At 37.3% G+C, this 27,976-nt stretch overlaps 1 protein-coding gene across 1 annotated transcript in view; it reads right to left on the bottom strand.

Annotated features, from left to right (window-relative positions):
* The window catches only part of dclk1a (doublecortin-like kinase 1a), a 278,189-nt gene that overhangs the window by 71,333 nt on the left and 178,880 nt on the right, over positions 1-27,976 (bottom strand). Inside the window, exon 5 of the mRNA XM_059963285.1 lies at positions 5,439-5,533. Within this exon, the coding sequence (XP_059819268.1) occupies positions 5,439-5,533 (95 nt within the window). The remainder of the gene's footprint in view (positions 1-5,438; positions 5,534-27,976) is intronic.

Raw genomic sequence — 27,976 nt, 5'->3', positions numbered from 1 at the left:
AGTACAGATCGAAAGCTGCCAAAGGCTCCTCATATCTTAACCCTTTAATTCCCAGAATCATCCTTGTGAACCTCCTCGGGACTCTCTCCAATGACAAAGCATCCTTTCTGAGATAAGGGGCCCAAAATCATTGGCAATTCTCCAAATACGGCCTGCCTAGTGTCTTATAAAGCTTCAGCATTATCTCTTTGTTTTTATATTGTATTCCCCTTGAAATAAATGCCAACATTGCATTTTCCTTCTTTACCACAGGCTCAACCTGCAAGTTAACCTTCTGGGAGTCTTGCACAAGGACATTTAAGTCCCTCTGCTGCTCTGATGTTTGCATTTTCTCCCTATTTAGATAATAGTCTGCACTATTGTTCCTTTTACCAAAATGCTTTATCATATATTTTCCAACACTGTATTCCATCTTCCACTTTTTTGCCCTTTCTTCCAATTTGTCCAAATCCTGCTGCAATTGCATTGCTTCCTCAGTGCTACCTACCACTCCACCTATCTTCATGTCATCTGCAAAATTTGCCACAAAGCCATCAATTCCATTATCTAAATCTTCTTCTCCCCCTTCCTAGAGCCAGATTCAGTGCCAGAGACCTGACTGCTGTGGCTTTCTTCTGTCATTTCGCACCCTCCTCCCTCACCCAGTTACCAGCATCCTGCATCTTGGGTGTAACCACATGCTTCCCTGTATGTCCTGTCTAACAATCACTCAGCCTCCCAAATGTTCTGAAGTTCCAACTCCTTTACACGGTCTGTTAGAAGCAGCAGCTAGATACACTTCTTGCTGGTGTAGTGGTGTAGTCATCAGGAACACTGGAGGTCTCCCTGCCTTCCTACATCCCGCAAGAGGAGCATTCCACTCTCCTCCTCCCTGGCATCCCTACCGCTCTCAATAAACAATAAGAAGGAATAAGTAACAGAAAAAACTACCTACAGTCTAAGCCTCTTCTCGCTGAAGCCTTGGTAAGGTGAAGTCTCAACTCCTCACTCTAACAATGGTCCACTCACACAATAACCACTCCGCTTAAACCTTACTTCTTTTTACTGGATCTTGCCAAATGCCTACTTTTGTACAATCCAATGTCTCCTTGGGAACAGTGGCACACAAAATATGCTGCCTGCCCCCACTCACTTCTTTTTACTCTCTCTCCCTCTATGCAATCCGATATCTCATTGGGAACTGTGGCATGCAAAATATTTCAAAAAATTTCCTGTCTTATTTTTAATCTCCAAATGCATCCTTACCTTTTTTCTCCAATGCCTAAAGTTTTGATCAACTTGCATGCCTTGAAATGCTCGCACTATTTTCCTTAAGTCTCAGCTGTTAGAGTGACTACTCCAATCGTGTTCACAGTAACAGATGGCATTTCCCTATTGTCACTACACACATAATGACATCATCATTGTGCATGGCACTCAAAACTGCCTTTTCACAAGAAACTGATTCAAAAGGTCAGTGCCTACAACCTTTATTTTTCGCCTACTGTCAAACTGGCAGTGACATTTTATGAGCATCAGCTCCCTACATTCATATTCATGTACTGATCTTCAGTCAGAGATAAGAAAATCACTAAGAGACTCCAGCAGAAGCAGGTCTGCTTTACCATTCAGTAAGATCATTGCTGATCCAAGTTTGGCTTCAATACCACTTTGCCTCTCTCTCCACATCCTCCTCATGTCCCTTGCAGCTCAAATATCTGTCAATCTCCACCTTGCATATATTCAGTTAAACTGTACCCACAATTCTCTGAGTTTGCGAATTCCACAGAATCACAATCTCTTCATCTCCGTTTTATATCAGCGAGTCCTTTGTCCCACTAGGGGACACATTGTCCCAGCATCCAATCTGTTAACTCTTCCCAGAATCTTAAATGCATGATAAAGATCACCTCTCACTTTCCAAATTTCACTGAGTAAAGGTCCAGCCAACTCAGTCTTTCCTAATACATCAACTTCTTTATCCTGCAGGCAACAATGACAAAGATTAAAATATCTCTGTACAAGGTTACCAATGCAACATGCTGCTGCTTGAAGCCCTAAAAATCTAAATGTTTGCCTTGGATTAGGATCATCTTTGGTATGGTGCATGTATGTGCATGCTGCTCTATAGTAAGGTAGGTGGGGTCAAGACATGGTCTCAGTGAGCAGTTAGAGAACTGATTTCCCATCCTCTTACTAATTTTAACCATCCCCTGCCCCGTTCTGTTCTCCTTCATCCCTTGGCAGCCTGTTCCAACAATGTAGCTGCTAAACTGTCAGATGAAATTGCTCTGTAGCAGTCTGCACAGAAATGACATGGCTGCTCCATCCTGTCAGCATGAGGGCCAAGCATTAATTTTTCCAAATGGTACCAAATCAGAACAGCAACTTCTTAAAGAAGCGATGTCCCAACTTCCCAATCTCTTTTGGTGATTCCCTATTTGTGTAATACACTTTGACCAACTTAATTTCGCTCTTCATAAATACTACTAAACCTGCTGAGTTAGTCCAAAACTTTCTGTCTGTATTTCAGATCTCCAACATTTACTGCATCTGCATTTTTAAGAAAACACACAATGTCCTCTTGATCTCCTTAGTGCACAAGCAGCAGCACTTGAGGAAACCAATCTTAACATCTGTGTAATGTTAAGTGAACTTATTAAGGTTAGAAAGTTTACTTTTATCTTGGTAGGTACAGTCTGATGTCTAGATCACCAACCACTTGTAGAACATGCCTGATCACTGAAACCACTGCTGTAGAGCTAAACGAAGCAGCGGCAAGGCATGGTGAATGGGAATGGTACTATGGTGATTGCCTTGGTTAGAAATTAAAGAATTGTGTTCTATGTTGTTATTTAAGTTACTGCCAGCAAAAGTGGGGAAGAGAATCAATTGAATAAAGCTAAGAGAACAAATTTCCTTCAGATTTTGGTTTGGTAAATGAATATTTATAGAATGGTTTCATCTGCACTGATATTGGTTGAATTGAGCCTGAGCTAATCTGCATCATATTCATCAAAATGATTCCAAACAGTCTTCTTGGAGATAAATACTAAGTACAGCTTTAAACAAGGGTCACATTGGAGAACTTGGAGAAGTTCTTCAGTACCTCTCCACCACTGGACATTGCAGAGGTCAGTTTAGAAAAAGCATTGAACTGAGGAAGTTTAGAAATGAATCTACTCACTGCATTGAAATTGAGTGTGATAGTAAAGCTGAAACAAAATAAAACAAGTCCATCTTCATATAGTTCTGTATCCTTTGCTGGAAGAAACTGTCCATAAAATTTAGAATCAGGGATTGATTAATGTTGAATTGTTTTTAAGATGTTCTTAATCTGTTAAAAAGGAAATAAACTGAGATCAATGTGATTGAGAAACAGCATGGACACGATGAACCAAATGGCTTCCTTCTGCATCATAATGACAAAGGAAATGAAAAGAGTAATAATTACTATGTTCAGGTTTGAAGCAGCCAACAACGTCAGTTACAATATTCTTCAGTTTGATGATTCTTCAAAAAATAGCCGGTGATAATTGGACTAACAAGCACTGAAGAAATACAGGTCTGATAAATTCAGATACAACATTAGTGGATGTGGATTTTAGAAAGCCATCTACATTATTAGAAGAATATATGTATAAAGGACAGGAATGAATGACATATAAAATGTAAAAATTATTAATGATATTAAATAACCATTCTTACTTTATTTTGTTCATGTTTGATATAGTATTTGTAATAATGTCAATACTTCTTGTTAATGAATGCAAGTAGTGATCTTATAATTAAGCAAAGAATAATGAAAGCTATTATTATAGGTTTTCTTCCTTGGGACCTGAATGAACTTGACGTCCTTCACAATTTGCCCTGAGAGAATGGTGGTGGACCTTCTTGACCAATCCACTGAAGTGATTTGACATATTACATATTACATATTACTAAGACTGCACGCAGGCTAAAGCCTTCTACAACCATCCAGCAGCTTCACAGTCACTTATTATTCCCTATTGTTCCACTAATATTTAGTTTTTATTTTGTGATTATTTGATCATTGCCTAATTTTAAAAAGTTATGCATAGATGACTGAACTTTAGATGCAATTCTTTCCTCTGTTTTCAGCAAGAAATTAAAGATAAATAATTGAAAATGTAAAATCATAAAAGTAGTTAAATGTGATACTATTACGTAACAAACCTCTGACATTTAGCTCTATTGTCTCTCTACATTTGAGTCTCCCACAGAACATGAATCATTGATATAGAGGGGGAGGTACGGCCCCGGTGAGATGAATTGAAGTGCAGTATTGCACACAGTCCTTTGAATTATGTTTCCAGATGTATTGTCTGGTTTGAAAATTTACATTCCATTAACCCTTACTTCACCTATTCATTGGAAACTCAGGTTAGTTGTAGCTGTTTAATGAAGTGGAATTAATCACTGAATAAAACCTAACAGACTATGTGGTGCTGGACAGTTCGATGTCACCAGTTTTCACCTTGTGTGATCCTGGATGAAGTTATAAGTGCATCTTTAAGTATATAACATTCTGAACCTAAATAGTATTTATGGCATGCTCTTTATACACACACTTTTTTGCTGAAATTCACAGACAGCGTCATTTTGAATCAAATGACTGCACTGTCAATGGCTCTTCCCTATCATAAATAAACTAATAGTTGACCATCCTTTTGCTTCCACAGATGTTACTTGTCCAACAGTTTATTTTTTGCTCCAGGTTCTTGCATCTGCAGTCTTTTGTGTCTCCAAACCATTAATAAGAACGTGCTTAAGTTTGAATAAATGGCAGTCCATGCCTTAGTCGCATCAGAACTGTAAAATTATTGCAAATGCAGAGTGCATTTGTAACATGAGAATACTATAATAAATTCCATGCCAAACATTTAAAGAAAACCAAAATCAGATGTATAGTTTTAAAATTGTTGTATATCAAAATCACAATATCTCTGATATATCTACAAGAAATGTTTATCTGCATTCAAGCACATTTTTTAACTGTAAAGGGGAAAATAGAAGGAATGCTAATGGTGGTGCTGAGCATTATTTGCTCATTATTTGCATCTCTTTGATTCCCCTCATTGCAGATTTAGTTGCTTTAGGCATTGTGATGATCAAAAAGAATAATAATTAAAACCAGTACACAATGCAACTGCTATCTGAGGAATACTATGCCTTTCATTTTAGCACAAACAATTTGTATTGTCACATTGTCATACTTCCAGTTGACGTGAAATACTATAGCCCTCCCCAACAAAAAGTTCACTTGCAGTTAATGAATCCCTTTGAAATATCTCAGATTTATTTAGTATTGCTGCCTGTATAATGATTAATCACTTTGACCAATGAAATCACTATATACTTATCTATAATATGACACTATAAATGAAACTATAATGTGTCACTATAATATATATCACAATATATTTATATTATCTTACCTTCTGCTTGCGTAGGCTGCCTGGGCTAGTTGGTGATGGGCTTGGTGTTTTGGTGGAACGTGGAGTAGAAAGCTGACTGCCAGGGGCTCCATTCACTAAAAGAAGAAGCAAATATAATCTAATTGTTTCTTAACGTGTACTGGGCAATCTTGGAAAACTGAGTAATATGGCTGTCAATACAAAGGAAAAGGACTCTCAGAAGCAGAAGCATCTATGTAAATAATGAGTTTTCTAGGAAATCTACTGTATTCTGAAAAGATTTACAAATAATTGAGTTTCTTACTTAATAAAGAATTTATGGCTGTTTGTTCTTTTTGTATTACTATCTTTTTCTCTCACTGCTTTATTTCAGAGATTACTTTTCATATTCAGTTCATCATATCACAGCTTACTGGGTTGACAGTTGAGATTCTTGCTTCCAACTTTTTATTCAGCGTTTGTATCTGAGATTCCACAAGGGATGTAAGAAAAAAAATCAATTGGATGCAATCTTCTTCTGGAACACTATCATCCAATTCATTGTATAAGCTCAATCATGTAGCTGGTTTCCACAGAACTCAATGGCAAGCAGAAGTATTTCTTACAAATATTTGGCATAGAGCTTACAGAGATTTTTTGTCCAACATCACATAATCTATACTTAACATGCTGCAATGATCCCAAGGCAGTTTACTACATTATATAACTTGAGGTATATTGCAAATGGATATGTGAGAATGAGTTGCAAGCCAAAAAGAGTGATTGTGATTAGTGGTTGAAAGTTAGTTTGTGGAGATGAGTTCTTAAGTTCTTTATAAAAATGATTGGCAAGGCATTAAATTGGACAGATCTATAGAGAAGATCACAATAAGAATAGCTGAGATGTTTGATAGTTCAGCTGCACACAGACATGCTGGCTTACAATTGTGCACAAGTAAACTTGAGAATTCCACACCGAGACACTGAAACACAGAAGTCAGGAATGAATTGGTGATCAGATGCCAGTGCTTGAGATCTCCTACTCAATTCTAAGGAAGGGTCTTCAACCTAGTTCTCTTTCTGTCCCATTGATACTGCCTGACCTGCTAAGTGTTTCCTCTATTTTCTGATTTTATTTCTGACCTCTCACTTCACTGCTGGACTATGGCAATGACAACGAACTTCAACTGAAAAATTTTGGAGACATGGATCAAAATCAAACGATCATGATTGACACAAGGACAAGCTAATCCAAACACAATAATTGGAACAAAATTTAAACATACTTGAGATTAAGAAAAAATTTGTTTCTGGGGTGCAAGTTTTGCAATTTAGATGATGTAAGAATGTACAGTTTTAGTTTTAAAATAATTCATAACATTAAAACTAATTGATTAAAACTGGCTCGAAGCACAAGACTGGGTTGTGTTAACAGCAAGGTAGTGGAGTTTCTGACAATGCAAGTGGCTTCATTCTTCTCAAAACTGAGCTTGCCATTCTCTAGGATCTGATGCTGAACAAATAGTATCATCAATGTGGCTAAGTGATACCTCCATCCAGCTGAAATTGCTAAAGAGCAATGCACAGATAAAGAGGAAAAGACTGGTCTCAACCACCTTTGTGTTGAAAGGTTGCTTACTTATCCATTATGAAATAAGGGGCCATATTTAACCCAGAAGCGCCCAGCAGAGCAATTGCATTCCCCTCACCTTATTATCCTTCATGTGCTCATCTGCACTTTTATTCTTCTACAAATTACCTATATCCAATTAACCCACCAATACATCTTTGAGACGCAGGAAGAAAGCAGGGCTACTGGAGCCGTGTCCATGGCATAATTGGGAGAACGCAAACTCAAAATCAAGAAAAAGTCCGGATGCCTGGAGCATTGGCCGATAGTACTAACCATGAACAATAACAGAGTTAACGCTGGGTGAAACAATGAACAATACTATATCCATGTGATGTTTAACGTAACATTTTGTAAAATATCAACAAAGTGCCTTTCCTAACAGTCATCTATTTTTTGATATTTCAAACAAATTAACTAATTATTTATTTTTGTCCATCTCTGACAATAACATTTATATTGATGTTAACAGAATATAATTATACCACTTGAAATAGACAGATTTCAGATTCAAACTGTGCAAAACATTTTCGAACATCAAATGCTCTGTAAGTTGTCAGCATGTTTTATTTATTAGAGTCATAAATCAAAATGCTTAATCTTAGTCAAAACAAACTAGAACACACAGATAGATCAACTGTCAATTAATGGCAGATATAATTGATATCATTCATAACAAACTTTAAAATAACTTTACAATAAAATAGCATTTTGTAAACGGTGATATATCTGTACATGTACCTGGTAATTTTTTTGAATTTAATAAACTCACTTATGTAATTCTTCTTTAAGTTTTCTTTCTTTAATCCTTTTGCAACCTAAAGATAAGTCATGCTGCCAAATAACAGTTTCTGTCAGCAGATCCTATCCTTCCAACCACTTCAAATCTCAGCTGTAAGACTAATTGTGATTCTTGTATAGGGAAGTCATTACAGTTAAAGTTACTCCTTTCTCTGTCTAGCAACAAGTCTAAGGACTACACCAGGACTTATTCAGCAATATTTAAGAGCAAGAGCCCAATTGAAGCTTTGCCCTCACTGAATACCAAAGGTAACATTTTCATTATTGCCTTGGCTCAAATTATATAATCTTGTATAAATCAAGATTGAATCTGGAATTTTCCATGCTTCATCTAGTATATTTAGTGACTAAATAAATATTGTCCTTATTATTTTTATTTCAGAATGTAAAATAAAGATTAATTTCATAGTTGTGAAACACAAACTTGTTTCTTTCTCGTAGGTAATATTAAAAGAGTGCTCCCAGTCCAAGACCAACAAACAGTTGCTGTGCAGAGATTAGGCATTTATGACTTTAAAAAGTAACATTTTATTATTCCACTTATAACAAAATTGCAAATTTACCGAAGAATACTTTCACATTGTATGGTATAGAGTGAAAATCTTCCTATTAGATGTGAATTATAATCTTCTCATCACACATTTTTTATTGGTTTCCTTTCAGATATTTTAATGTATATCTAGTTAAACTGAGCATGAAACTGAAGCTAGTTGAGAATACTAATGAGGCAACTGACTCCCTCTCAACTTCCTCTATCAACAAGGTACAAGATACAATATTGTACAAGGTACAATATAGAGAGAGAGAGAGAGAGAGCGAGAGAGAGAGAGAGAGAGAGAGAGAGAGAGAGAGAGAGAGAGAGAGAGAGAGAGAGAGGAGAGAGAGAGAGAGAGAGAAAGAGAGAGAGAGAGAGAGAGAGAGAGACAGTGAGCGAGTGAGGGTGCCTAAGACTTTTGTACAGTACTGTATTTGTCAACGGGGGGGGGGGTGGAGAGTGATTTTTTAAAATCTGGCGGGCAAAAGGATGTTTGGAATGGTGTGGGTGGACCCCCAGGAGGGGTGTGGGACAGGTGGCAAAAAAGAAGGGGCAGGAGTTGGTGCAGTGCGGGTGCAGATACACCCAGTCCTGAGACACCAAGCAAGGTCAGTTGATTCCAAACAATTAGCTTATTAATCATTACAGAATGTCTCTCTGCTTCTTCCTGCTTAGCCTCCATATCTTTTTCCCATCCATGATCCCCCTTTCTCTGTCCCCTTTCCACCCTCAGTCCACAATAGAGACTCATATCAGAATCTGGTTCATCATCACTCGTATATGTCACGAAATTTGGTTTTTTTGTGGCAGCAGTACAGTGTAATACACAAAATTACTACAGTACTGTGCAAAAGTCTTAGGCAGCCTAGCTTTATATATGTGCCAAAGACTTTTATACAGGACTGTACATGCCACATTGCAGTTACTGTCAGTGATAATAAACCTGACTTTGATTCTTCATCTTAGCAATCTCCAAGAAGATTAATGTCAGTGGATGCATGGTAAACTGCCAAATGCAGACACTCTTTCAAGCCCCACACCATCTTAATAGGAATATATTGCCTTACCCTTCGCAGTGGTGGGAATAAATACTCAATCTCCTATCCAATAGCATTTGGACCTGCTTTCACCAAGAGGACTGCTGCGGCTCAAAGCAACTGCTCACCACTACCTTCTCAAAGGCAATTATGATCACCCACATTCTGAGAAATGAGTAAGTGATGCAAGCTCATCCCAAACAGTGGTTTTGTTTTACTTCTGCATCTTAACAACTCCACTGCAGATAAAATCAGACAACCCTTCATTCACGTGGCTGCTTCAACTTCCAACTGTATACTTGGCTTCAATTTATCATAATGCTCTTTCAGCTGTAAATCTGTCCCTCACTTCCTGCTATCGCATCTTAGTCCATTATGAAAATTACGTTATGTTTGATGGAACTTACAAGGGGGACAAGAAGCATCCAGGAGTTAAAACAATTATTTTTAATAGATATCCAAAGAAATAATAGAAAATGTTGGAAAAACCACCAGACCAGTCAGCACTGTGGAAAGAAAAAGAGAGATCATACTTTAGGTTCAGAAAGGAAGTATTCAGCCTGAAAATATTAACTCTGATTCTCTTTCCAGACACTGTTTCCTGATCTGCTGAGTGCATTCAGCATTTTCTGCTTTTGTTCTTTTAATTGAAACAGTAACTTAAGCCTTATTTAATGCACTGTACCAACTAAATAGAGGTGCTGATTTTTACAAGCTGGTTGAGTATTTTTATGGTTCACTATAGATTGAGAGATTAATTGTGATGTAACTTGTGCACTGATACTTGTTAACAAGGTTTTGCAGGACTATGGTGAATTAAAAATTCATAGTCAATTTATTATCAAAGTACATACACTTATGTTACCATATACTACTTTGAGATATATTTTCTTGCTACATTTGCAGGGAAAGAAATACAATAAAATGTTATGAAAGACTAAATGTAAACACACAAAGACAGACAAACAACTAATGTGTAAAAGAAGACAAACTGCAAATAAAAATAATACTGAGAACATGATTTGTAAAGAGTCCTTGAAAGTGAGCCTGTAGATTAATTCAAAGTAGCAGTGAATGAATTTATCTGCATTGTTTTAGGGCCCTGATGGTTGTAGGGCAATAACTGTTCCTAACACTGGTGTGGGACTTAAGGCTTCTAGACTTCCTGCTCAATGGCAGTAGCGAGAAGAGGATGTGGCCTGGATGGCAGAGGTCTTTGACGATGGATGCTACTTTCTTGTAGTAACACTTTGTATAAATCTACTCAATGCTGGGGAGGGCTTCATCTTTGAGTTCTGTGATAGTGTTCAACCTTGCACCCCTTCCTCATGGTGAGCAGTTGGTTGGGAGCAAACAACCTTTGCAGAGGATTTTCAGCATTCCATCTCCTTTACCTGCTCATGCGTTGCTAGGGACTAGAAGAGAGCCTTTGGAACAAATTTGAAGAGTTCTGGAAAACTTTGTCAGAACTTCAACATTTACATAAAAGAATTTGCTAATAGGTGGCAAGCAACATTTATGCTCATTTGATAGGATTCTTGTTGGAAGACTTAACTAAAAAGTGTTGTTGACCACGTAACACCCAGAGTACTGCAAAGGATTGTGCACAGATGGAACTCGAACTCATGACCTTGTGCCTCAGAACCAATAATGGAATAGTCAGTGGATGCAGTGAGTAAATGAATTTCCATGCCTCTCAGAGTTACAGCAGTCTCACCTTGGTTAGACTACTGGGGGTTGCTCAGCTGTTGGCACATCGGAATGGCCATGGTTCTTACAGTGGCAACTTGATGCCTCACTCAGGAAGATGGCATTCTTCCTTCCAAGTCTGCCAGCCTACCAAGGCCTCTGTTGCTGCTCATTAGCTGCGGGCCGGAGCTGCCGATGATGAGATGGGGGAACCTGCAGTATTCTTTTTCTAGACACAGCCTGGTCAACAGAATCAGCTACCTCCTCCGTTAAGGATCAGCAATCTTACACAACTGGGCTGGTCCAGAAAGCAGAAGGACTAGGGGAGGTAAATTTACAATAACACACACAAAATGCTGGAGGAAGTCAGCAGGTCAGGCAGCATCCATGGAGAGGAATAAACAGTTGACCCTTTGGGTCAAGACCATTTAGGGAGGATAGACAATAAGGGAATGCTTCAGAGTGATTACTCAGCTTTAGTGGGTAAATAGCATAAGTATTTATATACAGATATGGTTTATACTGTTTATTGTGATTGTTTTCACTTCTGGATTATGGTAAACAAGTCTGATAATCAGTGAGGAGGAACTATTGATGAAAGGGGAGTTGGATAGGGAATAGGAATCATACATGGATGTGTAGTTCACAGATAAATCAGTCTAATGCCTGTCAATGTTTTTTTTTCTCTTTCTCCACTTCTCCTTGACCTTTCTTCCTACTGTTCAGCTGCCACCCTTACAACAGCTGGCCAGGGCAGTACCATCATAACGGTATGGTATTGCTGTATACAGAAGACCATCCTGAGGTCTGATACTCCTGCCAAAAACTGCAGGGCCCTTCCAAGGCAACCCAGATGGTGAAAGAATTGCCTCTACATATCAGCGGCAGGTTCCCACAAATTCCATGTATGCACGCTGCCCTGCACACAAGGGACACAGACCAGCCATCAGTCTCTGCTGGTAAGCAGCCATCTTTCAGTTTCTAAATGCAGCTTGGAGCTGAGAATTGCTGCAGAATGAAAGCACGTGTATGACCACTGGCAGTGGACCACACAGCTGTTAGCCAGCATTGTTCTGCAGGAACCAGCTGCACCTTGACAGAATGGTTTCTCTTTTGGTTTTAATATGGCAAATTGAAAGCAAATATTGTAATGGCTTCTTGTACAAAAGGAAAGTGTGTTGTTCCCAAACTGAATGCCTTTTCTACACTCTCTCTCTCTCTCTCTCTCTGGCAAGAACTTAAAAGCCTCACTAAGCAGTAAAAAAAATCCACAATGTCTGAAACAACAGTAAAACTAAAAGATGTTGCAAAAGTACCACAAACACAAAATTTGTTATGTGATCTTTGCTTTGTTCTGATGTGTCAATATGTCAACATGGGCACAGTTAATGAAGAACAAATGCTCCACATATTGCTCCTCTTTTAGGTTCAGGTGGGAAATTTGCTCCCTAAAGCCCCTGGGCAAACATGGCATTCTGTTGAAAATCTTTTTTTTTGTTGCCCTGTAGCTTGTCCTGTTGTGTGCCTCTTCAGCTTACTTTGCTGGGTATGCAGTATAAGGGAAATGCTTATTAATATTGCAAGCTTAGGAGCAGCTGTTTTGTGCAGAAGCCTGAGGTTAGCCAAAGTCCATCAGTTTTTGACACACTTGAAAGCACCAAATACTTCTATAACTGTGTTAAGTGCCAGATAAAGAACAATCAGCAATTGACCAGTAAGGTGATGATAATCCCTGTCAATATTGAAACTGGGGATCCTTCCTGCATAACCCTGCCATGGTTAACAGAATGTGTTAGAGCTAGTAATCAGCTCTAAACTGTTGGCATGGGAATCAAGTGTTGCATATTGGTATCTGGTGAGAGTCACTTAAATGTGCCCTGCACACTGCAGACTGTTTTTGGCCTTTAAAGTATTCATGTAGGAAATAAGAACAGATACTCCCAAGTCCAGTTCGTCCACACACTTCACCTCTGTAGATACGTAACAATGAATCCTAAGGCTTTATTATTATCTGACCTTCCAAAAGGTCACAAGTGGTCACATTCAGTATAAATACTAAATCAGGAATGTTATTTTTCACAATTTTAAATATAAATTTATACTTTATAGAAGGACCTAGTAATTAAGGAAACAGCATTCAGAGAAGTAAAGTCTTTAGAATTAATGTGATTTGGTTTACTTTATCTATATTGAGGTACAGGAATATCCTGCTACTATAGTATAAAATATAACATTTACATAGATTAACAGCTTATTACCCAATCTGAAATAAATTTTAGATGATAATGTTCCAATGTCCATACTTACCTTCTATGTACTTCATTACGACAGCAAATTTTCAACACACAAAACACCTTCCCATGTAATTCTCAGACACTGAATGCTGACTGTATAAAGATTCAAGTAGAGGAAATAATGGAATGAAGCAAAAAAGGCTGAGATGCAGACTCACAGCTAAAACCACTGCTTGTGAAGATAGCCAAGTAAGAAACGGCTATCATAAGCAAATGCTTTTTCTGCGTAAGACTGACGTCTGTGATTTGGGAGTGGGTGGTTCAGGTGGCTTCTTAAGGCTGCATCATAGGTGTCAATTAAACCAATTGCAAGTACCATGAGATTAAGCTGCTCTTCCCCCTTTGATAATACAAATGAAAAAAAATGAATAATTTAGAATGCGAATGCATGATTCATCTGACATGAACCCAATAGCAAATGACTCATCCAGAATTCTACTTACCATTACTTGTCAAAGGCTTTCAAGTAAAGTAGATAGTAACATATAACCATATCACTTGAACCACTAGATTTCAGGTTATTTAGGTTATGGTTCATTCACAAACAAATGAAAGACAATACAGTAATTAATCTACATTAACAAAGAAATGCCCAGACCTATTGCTTAGTAAAGAGTAATCAAAAACAAGCTAAATCAAGTACAAAAAAACAATGAAACTCCATTAGTTTAATTTACATTTCACCTTGAAATTTGTCATATGTTAATGATGATAAATTCATAGTGCTGGAACAGTTACACATTGTACTGTTTCCAAAATTCAGTTCTGCTGAAGTCAAAGAAACAGACTTTCTGAAGGAGAACACTGCATGCAGCATATACTTGGTATGTTGTCCATCAATTCAGAATCAGAATCAGGTTTAATATCACAGGAAATGTCATGAAATATAGAAGGTTAACTTTGCTACAGTGGTAGAATGCAATACATGATAATATTAAAAAACTGTGAATGAAAACATATATATTTACAGTTTTTTCTATACTATCATGTATAAAATAGATAAATAAGTAGTGCAAAAACAGAAATAAAAAAGTAGTGAGGTAATGTTCATGAGTTCAATGTCCATTCAGAAATCGAATGGCAGAGAGGAAGAAGCTGTTCTTGACTCATTGTGTATGTGCCTTCAGGCTTCTGTACCTCCTACCTGATGAGAGGAGCAAATTTCTAGCCATTTATTTCTCATCAAGTTGTTCATTTCAATATTGAGTGAAGAATTATTTTATTAAGAGAAACTCATCCATATATTTCCTTTTTTACTTATTTTGCTCTCTTTTCCCACTAGTTATGTAATTTAATTTTCTTATGTTTGTTCTTAGTGTAATTTATAGTTCCTCTTTTATTCTGCATTGCAATGTTCTGCTGCAGGAAAACAACAACTTTCATGATATATACCAATGATGTTAAAGTTGATTCTGATGTAGTGAATATTTCAAAGCTTGAAAGAGAAGCAGTGATTTAAGTGTATGGAAATTAAATCTTACGAAGTTCCATTTGGTCTCAAATTCATTTCCTTTCTTGTACTTTATGATCAATGCAATATTATGAGCAATGTCATTTTCTTTCATCTTTGTGGATACATATATGACCTAGTGTATGATTTTCAACAGCCCTACAGGTAAACGTGCTTGCTGTTGGCACTGGGAACCTTGAAGTTTTCATTGCAATTAACATCAATACAATTTCGAGAATGTACTCTCTGTAGTGTAGAATGATAATGGCTAACCCAAGATTATTGCTTTCCATTTAATGAAATTCAAGAGTATCAACATCTGAATATCTTTTTTTTCAAAAAATTCTGTTAAAGGTCATTATGTCAATAAAAGTAATGTTACGTTTTGGAAATGTGAATAGAGCAACTATCGGTCAGACCCAAAATTCCCCTATAAAAATAATATATTTTTATTTTGACCTCAAACTAAAATTGTAGCTCTATATGCTGTTACAGCAGAATTGTTATTTTGCATTCCAATTTCAATAATGGTTAAAAAAAGGGGAATAAACTTATTTTATTATTTTCAAAACTATTTGAAAATATTCAGACTCTGTACAAGTATATGAGAAATATTTATTTGACGTATAATATTAGCAAAGCATAGTAAAACAGCACAAACATATTCAGTTAGTCATATATAGGATCAACTCACGGAGTAGAAGAAGGAACCAAAAGGAAATTTCTCAAGAGCAGGAAGAACTTCAGTTTCAGGCAAGAATACCACCGTAGTCCATCTGTTTCAGAAACTCCCATCTATCTCAGGATTATTGTCCCCAAAGTAACCAGGATGCCAGATACATCAGTAGACAGAGACACAGATTTATCAGCGTAATTAATTGTTATCATTATTCAAATATTAATTCAGTTTCTTTCCACACACGCTGCCTGATCTCCTGAATAATTCTAGTACTTTCTTTTCAATTCATATTGCCAGCTTAGACGTGCTTTGCTTGTAGATTTTCCAAGCTTTCTATTTTGCCACCGACCAAAAAGAAACACTTCTAAGACCTTATTCACTGTGCCTATCATCTTAACTAAGTCTCTCAACTCTATTTAAACCCTTTCTTAGCCTTGCCAAGCTTTATCTCTTCACTACGTCTAAATATTATAATCAAATCCCATCACTGAACTCCAAATTCTTCGTATCTGCTTTTCTAGTCTATAGTACCATCCCTACCTTTTACTCCACTATTTTAATCTGTCTAGACTCACTCACACTGGAGATCCCTCACTAATGTGCAATGTTTCCTTCATCCTTTGATGCTTGCTGTGAGCAAAACCTCCCACTAATAACTTTGCCTCCATCCATTTGACATGAATATGCTGTCTGTGAGACATTTTCCATATTATATAAATGGAAAATATTGTTAATGGACTGGTATACTGAGTAATAGACTATTACAGTGTGTAGTTTATATTTATATTTGATAATTGATTGAATTTAATGGAAGATTTAGCTGAGATGCATACATTTATGAATGACATGGATAGGGGAATAGATAGAAAAATAACCTTTACAGTTTTAAGTCTTTGTGACCGTGATTCAAATGTATTTATTTATAAAAGATTGAAATTGTTCCAACTGGTCACTAGCTCCGGAGGAGAAGGGTCAATGCCCAGAAATATTGACTGGTTTCCCTTTTCATGATACTACTTGATCGGATGAGTTTGTCCAACATTTCTGCTTTTGGATCATTACTCCTCAACTAGCTGTGAGTATAAATGTTTGATTCAGCATAAGATTTGTTATACTCTTCTTTTCCTTTAAAATTATGTATTAAAAGAGTTTAGTGATTATTTCTGTTTTGACAATTTACCTCGAAATTACCAATTCCAAAGTGGACATTTCAAGTCAGCAGACGCTAGGATAGAGAAACACAGGCCCTTCAGCCCACAATGTTGTGCTGTACTAATTACATTAATGACACCTAATTGAACGAATCCCACACGACCCAGGTACCTCCATTCCGTGCAAATTCACATGTCTAAGTGCCTCTTAAACACCTCTATTGTATCTGCCTCCATCACTACCCCTGGCAGCATAGTCCAGGCATCTATCACCCTGTGTAAGATAAAACTTGCCCACACATTTCCTTTGAAATTCACTACCCCTACCTCACAGATATCTTAAATACATGCCCTCTGGCATCAGACATTCCAACCCTGCATGGAAGATGATAACTGTCTACATGATCTATGCTCTTCATAATTCTATAAGACTCCCCTCAGCCTCCACCATTCAAGTCAATCCTACATTCATTGATCTTGTAAAATCAAAGGATTACAAGCTATTATTTAAATCAGTAAATAACAAAACATCAGTCAGGTGTACTGATAGTTAGATGGTAATAGGCAGAAATCAAGCGGAAGGGCCTTAAAAGGCAGACTAATTCAAAATCACTTGCTGATGTCTTATTATTATTACATAAAAGTCTTGTCTTCTATGTTATAGGTTACTCTGTTAGTTTCTATAGCAACCCTGACGTACATAACTCTGTACAAACTCCTACTCTTCTCTGCTACACAATTATACTAGTTTAGAGTATACTGCGTCAGACTGTTTCACTGCATTTATATTTTAAGTGAGGTGCCAACCTGCAACATGTGACACGAGAGATTATGTATACTGAGTGTTTAACACATTTTTTTGTAGGTTTGGGAATTGGTTTTAACACATGACATTAAATGTAAGTTGCTAACATATCCTAAATACATGAAGTTAACTTTAAACAACTGGTTGGCCACAAATGTGTACTGAGTATTTTACTAAGTTCTTGATGTAAGCATATCATAAGAGACTGGAGTTATCACCTAGAATTTATTATCTCTTTCTTATTTTCTAAAGTGCTGCTCAACATTTGGCTTTCTGACCAACCAAGGATACAAGCACGAGTACCCAATTTTTGATGCAAAACAAAGGCCAAGTGCACCATGCTGAAAAATATAGATGGGATTTTATTTTTGTATAGGACACATATAGTAAATACGACCGGAAGATCTAGATCATGATACTAAACTTTTTAACTTTTGCAGACCACAGTAAAGGTGCAGCAAGTTAAACATGGTCAAAAATTAAGTCATTAAATCTATCCATCAAAGCCCACAGGCAGGGTAATTTCAATTCTGATTCATGGCAGCCTACTCCTGCAGAGTTACAACGTGGACTCTTGCCCTGTGATAGTGGCAAAAATCAGACAGGATTTCCAGCTTTCTTGGAACACAGACCCTCAAAAACTTCAGAAGGTCAATTGCACGCTTATTACATTACGTTGACGGTAATATTGGAACAAACTATCCATATTAAATTGAGTCTGTCCCAACGATCTTAGATGTGTCCTTGGCACCTCATAGGATCTGTATTCAAACAATATATGCTGCACTGTGTTGTGACAAGTGCACTCTCTACAAATGTCTGTGTCATACATATTAACTTTGAACAAGGAATTATTCAACTTAGCATATCCAATATGTAAACGTCCAAGTATAACTTCTTCCCTCCTTTTCACCCATCCCCCACCATCCTCTGAATTTTATAAAAATACTGTGCTTTCTTGTCTTGATCCCAATTTTCTATGTTTCTGTTTCTATAAATGTGAAGTTAGCGAAATAGGTTTATAATTAGAAGGATCTGATTGATCTGTACCAGGTTTCAACAACTTCCACTAATTTCAAGGAAAAATGAAGTTAACCTTATATCCATATTATATTGAGCACAGAGTACTCAGCTCAACATCCTCCAAAACCCAACGATCAGGAAATTTACCTTCACATAAATCAAGTATATCCCAATTTGTCATTTTAAAATTCCATCTGGAGAAATGAGAACCTTTCCTCTGACACACATCTATGTCCATTGTACAGATAATGGGGAAATTATCACTCCCCACTGTTGTATCATTATACACTTCCCTGATACATACACTTGCTATATCCTCAGATACCAGCCTAAGATCTATAGTGAAACAGTATTATTAGATTTATCCTTGTACTGCTACCATCATTCAAACACACCAAACACTTTTCTTCCACCACCATCCCATTCACATTTGTGTCACTGCAACCCCAAAGAACTATGAGCACTAAAGTCCCCACGCATATAACCTTATTTCTCCCATTTCCACCCACACTTCCCAATATATCATGTTAACCTTTCCCAAGGGCAATAAACATCTATTATCTATAATTTACTATTTTTGCCTCATATTTCAAGCACAGTTGACTCATAAACAGCTCCAATTTCCAAATCTGCATGTGCCATCCTATTTTTAACAAAGGTATCCATTCCTCCATTACCCATTTTCTGATTGCATCTTATATTAACATAACCTTGTATTTTAAAACTGAGACAAGATTTCAACCAGGTTTCCTGTACAAATATAACACCAGATTTATTTGGTGAATCCTCAAGAACTTCTAGCCTTCCATTGTAAGATTAGGTAAACCATGAACAATCCTCCTTTGAAGTCTGAATATTATTTACGTTTTCTTGCAATGCATCGTTAATAAAGTTGTCTAAAGTTGTCTTTTATTTCTAGAAGTCTTTCTGCAGCTTTCAGTATATTTTTTTTTAATCAACAATCCTTTGTTAAGAAATCATGCCTTGCCTGAGCCAAGGTGAGGCATAGTTGAGGTGGAACCCAGGGCCCAGAGCAAGGAAAGGGCTGAGGTCTGAATGACTTAAGCGCTGGGCCGAAATGGAGAAGTTGGGTACGGACTGAATTGAGGTGTTGGGACCCGGCCCGAGAGCATATCAAAGTGGCAGGCCCAGGTCTGCGAGCAAGGAATGACCTGAGGTTTGAACGATTTAAGTGGCGGACCAGGTTGAAAGGATGAGTGTTGGGGCCCAGGACAAGGGATGGGCCAGTTCAGCTCTCTGCCTTGCAAGGTTTACTCGTCTCTGCGCTGAACTGAGATCCCGAATCAGCTGCAGTGATGACTGACTTTGTGGCTGTGGAGTCACTTTCATGAACTTCAGTTCTGAATGTTTACTTTGCATGATTTGTTTTTTTTCTCTCCCTGAACATTTGGTGTTTGACAAATGCTCCATTTTTAGTCCTGGTGCCCCTCCTCCTACCCTTTCTCCTATGGCCCAGCATCCTCTCCCATCAGATTCCTTCTTCCTTGGCCTTCACCTTTTCCACCTATCACCTCCTAGCTTCTCACTTCACCAGCCCCTTCCTCCACCCATCTGGCTTCGCCTATCACTTTCTAGCTTGTTCTCCTTCCCCTCCTCCAACTTCTTGTTCTGGCTTCTTCCCCCTTCCTTTCCAGTCCTGATGAAAAGTCTTGGCCTGAAATATCAACTGTTTATTCCTTTCCATAGATGCTGCCTGACCTCCTGAGTTCCTCCAGTATTTTGTGCATGTTGCTTGTGAAAAATAGATTTGTTTGAAGTGATTTGGATAATTTTCAGTTACATCATGAAATTAGAGCAGGGATAATTCTTCTTAGAGAGATTATAGAAGGTAGTAATGAAACTATTAAATGGCAGAAGGATTTGGGAACCCCATGAACCACATAGAATACAGGGGGGGATTTGGGGTCATTAATGCACAATAAAATGTTTTGATCTGGAAGGTAGTGCTTGAAAAGGTAATAAAAGCAGTGCCTTTCAAAATAGAATTGGATAAGTGTTTTGAAAGGAAAAGGCTGCAGGGTTACAGGGAAAGATTAGAATAGAACAAGATAGATAACTCTTTGAAAAAGAGCAGTTTAAGTTAAAAACAACAAATTGCACTGTTCGTGCTATGTGACTCTCTGCTGAACATTTGTGGATTCCAGTCAAACATCTGTTGATATTCAGGAATTCAGTATTTACCAAGTTTAAGGTTTCTATCAATTGTAGGTGAAGAGCAAATCAATGAATGCACTGCACCTATGATGGGTGCAGGCATTTATCGTATCTCGTATTAAAAGTTTTAAAAATACAAGCAGATAGCATGAGAGATATCAATTTGTATTTGACATTGCGCCCTATTAGTGTGGCCAGATCTATTTTGGGTATTGTTTATGAGGAGATTAAAGGTGACTATGCAGGTGATCAATAACTAGAATGGCAAGAGAAGAGGGTGCAATCAGATCAGGAGATACATGTGATCAAGAATTTTGGGTGTAGATATGCTGAATGCCAGAACCCTTTGCCTGGTTCCTTATCAAAATGTTTAATATGTTAAATAAAGAACAGAAGGTTGGAATACTTAGCAGGTCAAGAAGAGAATGTTAGAATTTTAGATCAAAGACCCTTAATCTGAACAGGGGAAGAGATAAAATGAATTGGACAGATTTACAGATTTAAACTAAAGCATATTAAACTGACCTGTTTTCTCTTTTGCCCAGTTCCAATGAATGGTCTTTGATTTGAAACATTAACTGTTTTCCCTTCTACAGATACTGCCAGCCCTGCGGAGTGCTCTCCGTTCTTTATGTATGTTTATTTCAGATGTCTTACAGCTAAAGTTTCTAGATTTTCAAATGTTGTCTTTCTGCAGTCTTCGTCCTTTTGGGAGGTAAAGGTCATGCTGGTGCAGCCTATTTGGAAACCCTTTCAATGTAACAACGCCTTTCTACATACTTTATTGAAGGTTTGGTGAGTTGTCTAACTTCTGAGAGAAGGTGCCTGTGCATTTTAATTTCTATGCTTCATGACATCACTTAGAGTGAAGCAATTTAAAAACTGGCTTTAGACAGTTACATTTCTGGAAGTATTATTTTTGGCTAAACACTCATATTTTTAGAATACTATTGAATATATGCTTGCCTACCAGAAATTAAATCATAGGTAATTATGTAAAACATGCTGGTGACTTTCAGAATATATCATAAGTGGGGGTAAGATGAGGTTCAGTAAGCTAGATTTTCCCATGCACACTGCTGACAGCAAAGCTTCCCTACTGGCTACAAGTACTCAAAAGTTATATCAAATGAGATAACATAACATGGGCTTTTAAATGAAAAGCCAATGTTACACAATAAAAGTTCAAATCCATAGCTACATACTATAGACAAGTAAGGAAATTGAGATCTATGAGATTGACAATCTCATATACTATAAATAAAATATACAATAAAATAATTATCATTCTTTATCTACTTCTGAAAAATTCATCAATTCCTATCATTACACTATAACTGCTTTGCTGGCACGTTTGTGATCGACTGCCTCAGTTGATCATTGGTCCATTATTAGTGCCCAGATTAAGTAACAAGCAATGACTTGAATGTGATTGTGTGAGTTTCAGGAACTGATTTTACCAATGTAGAAACCATCAGTGTACATTAGTGTTTGTTGAAGTTTACTACAGAAGGTAACTAACAAGAGCATTTAATCCGTTATTTTCCTTGGCATGACTGAAAGACCCTAAGTTACACTGCAAGGACTCACAGACCTGAATTTAGCTGACTGCTTAACAGGGTTGGGCTATATCCTTCATAAAGGCTTGCAATTATAATAGGTAGTGCATCATATTGCTAGTATTATATACCAATTATCATTTTCAATAATCATTTTTAAAAAGCCATTTGAAACCCAAAGATTGCAAGACATAAGAACAAATTCCATTCTGTATGGTAATAACCATAATGTTGTAAACCAAGTTGAAAATAATTACTATAAAATGAAATGTGGATGAATTTATTAAGCAGCACAGAACAAAATATAGCAGAGTTGAAATATATTAGTACAATTCATCTAAAAAGTTTTGAAATGAGGAGAATTTCCTTTTTAATGGTGCAAATAAATAAGTTAACACAATCTTATAATGTACTTCAGCAACTTTATGGATTGAGCTAAACTGCAGCTCAGTGATGAACTGTCTGTTCCAGAAAGGTGCATAGGGCCAGTTTATTTTCTGTTATTGTGTGACATTTTCCTTGTGACCTTTCACACTTTCTATTTATGTGCCCTTACATTTTCAGCAGTGCTTGCATTTAGATCACTTATTTTAACTTTTAAATTAACTTTGCCAGAGGCCCCACTTCACTGCTGGTGTCATTCAATAAACTACAGTGGGGTTTCTGAATAGATGTAGTGAAAATCTCAATCAAGAAGGTAATGTTCAGTAGAAATCAGAATCTGAACTCAAATCAGAACAAATGACAAAATGATGAATCTGATATTGAATAAAAACTTCCTCTGTAGGACTACCACTACAAATACACTGAAAATTAATGTAATTGTGTGTAGGTTCACAAACAAACATTGTCAAGTCGGAGTTCTTGTTCTCCTTGAACATGTGCAGCTTCACCACTTGAAAGGGACTCAATACGCCTACCCGAAGGTTTTAACCAGATTCCACTCAATGACTTTTTCCTTTTATTTTTTGCAAGTGCGGCAGTTGATAGTTCTTAGTCACTAGACGGTAGTCGTAAGTCATAAATAATCAGTCATAAGTCAGTCATTAGTCTAGTCAAGGTTAAGGCATTAGTCGTAAGTCATAAGGTTAAGCCATAAGTCATAAGGCATTAGCATTAGCCTTAGGCATAAGCATTAGGTGAAGAACTGGCTGCCTCTCGGACTTCATAGACGATTTCAGACCTGCACCTCTGTTTCTCTACTGGACTGTTATGGCCTCCGGCCGTTATGGTTCCAAACTGGGCGAACTCTCTCGAAGATTCACGAGCTCTTCTTAAGCCTTGCGTCGTTTTCAAGAAGTGGCTGCGCGAGATGATCCTGGTGGCGGAGTTAACCCAAACACAGTGACAGCAGTGCTCCTTTCCGTGAAACAGTCTCAACAATTATTTAAAGTTCGGCAGATTGTGACGCTGCCCGCGGACTGCCGCTGTGGCGCAGCGGGGTCTGCCCAAATGTTCTGGGCAGAAACAGCCCTCAGGCAGTAGGTTCCAGTGAATTCTTGTTCTTCCTTTTAAATATTATTTTCTTTTGCCTCCAGGGCCCAATACCTTCCAGAAACTCAAGTTTGACTTGACAAACATCTTTCACAGGAGTTGACTGTGGATCCAGCAACTCTACCCATTGTGATGGATATTCATTTCTCAGGGCTTGAAAGGCTTATTGCTCACTTCAGCTTTCTAACAGAGCAGCATGACCTTTCCAAAGGGTCAGAGCTGTTGGTGACAAATGTAATGTGCTGTTTCTACTATCATGATATTTCATTTTAGCAGTTTCTTGCAAAAGCAGTGGGTCCTGCTGGTAGAATGTTCTTTCTTTCTTTCTAAATCTTTTTATTATTAGTAGTAATATGGACAGAATACAAATGATATATTGATAAAGAAATTACAAACATACAAATTCCATTACAAAAAAACATACACAATAGTTACAATATAAATGAGTTTACCAAGACATAAGCCATACAATATATGTATGAACATGGTAAGTCTAAATATTTCATAATATATGATATAAAAAAACAGAAAAAAAAAGAAAAAAAATAAAAAATATATATATATAATGCAAAACTAGCTAATCTACTAATCTAATAACTAATATAGAAGAAAAAAGAAGCAAAAAAAAAGAGAGAAAAAAAAGGGGGCTGTTTATAATATCTCACAAGAATAAATATTCATCAATGCCGTCACTTCCGGTCCTCTCAACATACATAAGCTAAAAGCTGGGAAATCAAATGAACTTGGAACAGTTCCATTACATCATATGAAAATGTTGAATAAATGGACTCCATAACTTTTCAAATTTAATAGGTCTCAAAAACACCACTTCTAATTTTTTCTAAATTTAAACATAACATAGTTTGAGAGAACCAATTAAATACAGTGGGAGGATTAATTTCCTTCCAATTCAACAATATAGATCTTCTAGCCATCAGAGTTAGAAATGCAATCATTCGATGGGCAGAAGAAGATAAATGCAGTGAGTCTAACATTGGTAAACCAAAAATTGTTCTGGCTTTGTCTAGAGATTAGAGGTTGCGCTGTTCAATTTAGAAATGTTGTGTCGGCCAGTCAGGAGGAAATTCTAGAGAGCAAGGCGCAGAGAGACTTTCGATAGATAGTCATTTGGTTTGGAGTTTTTTTGGGGGGAATTGCGAAGAGGACGGGAGAGAAGATGACAGAGAATGCTGTGGGAAGGAGCATCCATATTGCATGGTGCTTTGTGCAGGTGAATGGGTCCAGGGAAGAAGGGTCAATACTCCCGAGAGAGATGGATTTTGAGTGAAGTTCGGAATGTGATGTGTGCTTTCATGCAGACTGTGGGTATAGCGCGCGAGTTAAAGACTCCAGTATCAGCTCCAACTCTATGTGCACATTTGCGCTAGTTTAACTGTAATGAGCCCTTTTAATTTTTTTTCTTTTCTGTTTCTTACTAACTGTTCGATAAAGCTGAAATTTGTAAATATACTTTCTTTATAATTTTATACAGTGTACGATCTGTTATTTTTTGCTGGCCAACAATCGTGTAAGGACAGTATTTACATAGCATTCGCTCAAATTCTTTAATCGGAACATCACTATGTTTCTATTTGGTTGAACCTCAAGTCGTACTGACCCTAGACGCCTATGGTCTATGAAAAGTGGCCTTCTCACTGCTGAGTCCCCTAGCTGTTAGCAGAACGGTATAATGAGCCAAGGTTGCATACAAGCCCAGTGAGGGGGCTACACAAAGTTAAACTTCTAACTGATATTCCTTGCTTTGCTTAAACAAGTAAACAATGAGGACTTGTGGGCCCATGTGTAATCAACAAGACAATGGAGTTATGTCAATTGGCCTGCATCAAACCAGGCAACATTGTGACTGAATTCAAGGAAACTGGCAGACCAGATTGATGAAACATGGTCACAGGTATATTTGAACAATCATTAGTTGGGACATTTGTGTACTCAGCCAGTCACCCTTATCACAGCATTAAATTTGTGCTTCTGAAATCTCCGTCCCCAGAAACATTTAGACCATCTATATGAAATACTTCATCCAGCAAAGGTTTCTGAAGAACATCACACGAAGGTAATGCCAACTAGTAGCAAAACAGTATAAATGTTAGGAAGTATTGGGAATTGTTAGGAATGACAAGGAAAATGACAGAAAGACAGGCTGACAGAAAAAATTAAATTCGTTCCTCAACCCTCAGTTTCTGCAATGGCTGACTTACTCATCTGCAACTCATTGGTATGTTATTTTAGGTCTTAAGAATTGTACCTGTGTTTGGAAATCTTCAGTAGTTTATAAATCTTCTGCAATTTGGAAATCTTTTATAAATTGGAAATGCTCCAAATTTTAAATGTGTTAAGAACTATTTGTCTAAAATTAAACATGTATCATTAAAAAATAAAATGGATTTCATGTAAGCTATTTCATTAGCTGGCAGTATCTCTTCCTTGGTAGACAGGAGGAAACCACCACTCAAACAGCGATAACTGGCAGATAGAACTTGCTGCAGAGACTAGACAGGGAAGTAAGCTAGTCCTTGAAGAGTAGGTTGATACAGTACAACTTCACTATAGTGAGGGTATCAGCACAGATCTATATTGAATAGGGCTTAAAATCTTCTTTTGAGTTTAGGGCTTTGTGCACAATGAACCTAATACCGTCACACTCTCACCTTATTAGTTTCTGGATATACTAAACCTTCTCCACCTAGACAACAACCAAAACTTTTAACAGCCAAGTCCAAAGTAAACTGTTAAAAACAAACAATAAGAGGAAACAAATGGGGACTAAAAGGTGAAAGGAGAATAAAAATAGATTTAAGTACAAAGAATAGGAAAAAGGAATGAAAGAGGAAGCTAAGTAAGAACCTTCTATAACAAATGAACTTCAAATGCATAATTTTAGTTGGGAATGGGTCTTGATAACAACCATTTTAGTCCTGACTCTGGAAAATGTTTAGGGAAATACAACTAACCAGAAGGTGGGAGTAAAGCTAGGTTCAACTTGAAACATAATTCTGTTTCTTTATATGCAAATTGTCAGTACCTCCAGTTGAACTCTTGAGTTTTTGTGTGTATCCTCCTCATACCCCATGTGCTCCTGTCCTCGCTCCTGCTCTACTCCGGCCCCTGTATTACTCAATACTCCACCTCTCATCTGTTTCTCATTATTATCTGTTTTGTTGTCACTTCTGTCTCATTCTGCTCCACCTATCATCTGTCTCTCAGTTTATAGCTCAGTGTATTTCAGTCCTGTGTTTTCACCTGATTGTGCCAGTGAGTTTTCCTGAGCCTTTCCAGCATTCGTGTCTGAAATCTGTCCGTCTGAATATCGACTCTGCCTGGTTCCTGATTATAGTTTTTGGATTTCTCTGGAACTTTTGATCTCTGCCTGAACTTTGACACGGACTTAGTTGCTCCTCTGGATTTGCTACTCAAGAAATACCACAATGCACACAGTAATTGGTCTGCGATTGGGTCCCTGCTTCAGCGCCCTGACACAAATGCTGTCTGACCTGCTGAGTGTTCCCAGCATTTGTTTTTATTCTTGTGCCAGGAAGAAAACAAGTTAAAGAAATGTATTTTTTTTCTGAAAGAAAGAAGGAGGTATAAATGCTTGAAGGCAAACACTCAGTGATTTCAGGGACAGATTCTTCCCCTCTGCCATCCAATTTCTGAATGGAACCCTTGAACACTATCTCACTTATTTAACATATTATTTCTGTTTTGGCACTATTTTTAATCTAGCTGTTTAATATACACATGAATATACTTAATTGTAATTGATTTATTTTTTCCATATTATCATGTATTGCATTATACTGTTGCTGCTAAACTAACAAATTTGTTGACATATGCCATGGGTATTAAACCTGATTCTGATAAAGGATGTGAAAAGAATTACATCAACGCATTTTGATTTTACTTCTCTGAACTCCTCCCACAACCCAATACTTCCTCTTGCAAAGCAATGTGATAATACCCAGTTAAGTGTCCTGTTCCTGATCTCAGTGACAGTGGTGAGGCTGCATTACATGCCCACTTATAGATGAGAAATAGGTTCACTCGGATCTGAAACTACATGAGTTTGCGGTGATGACATGGACAGGTGACTAAAAGAAATCCAAGCTTGGGGTTATATTTTGATCAGGAAGAATGAAGTGCAATACACATAGATAGCATAATAGTTAGCCTTGCTGCCTCATTACCCTGTTCAGTTGTCACCTTGAGTGAGGTGTCTAGAGTTTGCATACCCCCCCCT

Source organism: Hypanus sabinus, chromosome 3 (genome assembly GCF_030144855.1).
Source record: "Hypanus sabinus isolate sHypSab1 chromosome 3, sHypSab1.hap1, whole genome shotgun sequence".
In the NCBI taxonomy this organism is placed as follows: domain Eukaryota; kingdom Metazoa; phylum Chordata; class Chondrichthyes; order Myliobatiformes; family Dasyatidae; genus Hypanus; species Hypanus sabinus.
This window is presented reverse-complemented; position numbering and strand designations above follow the sequence as displayed.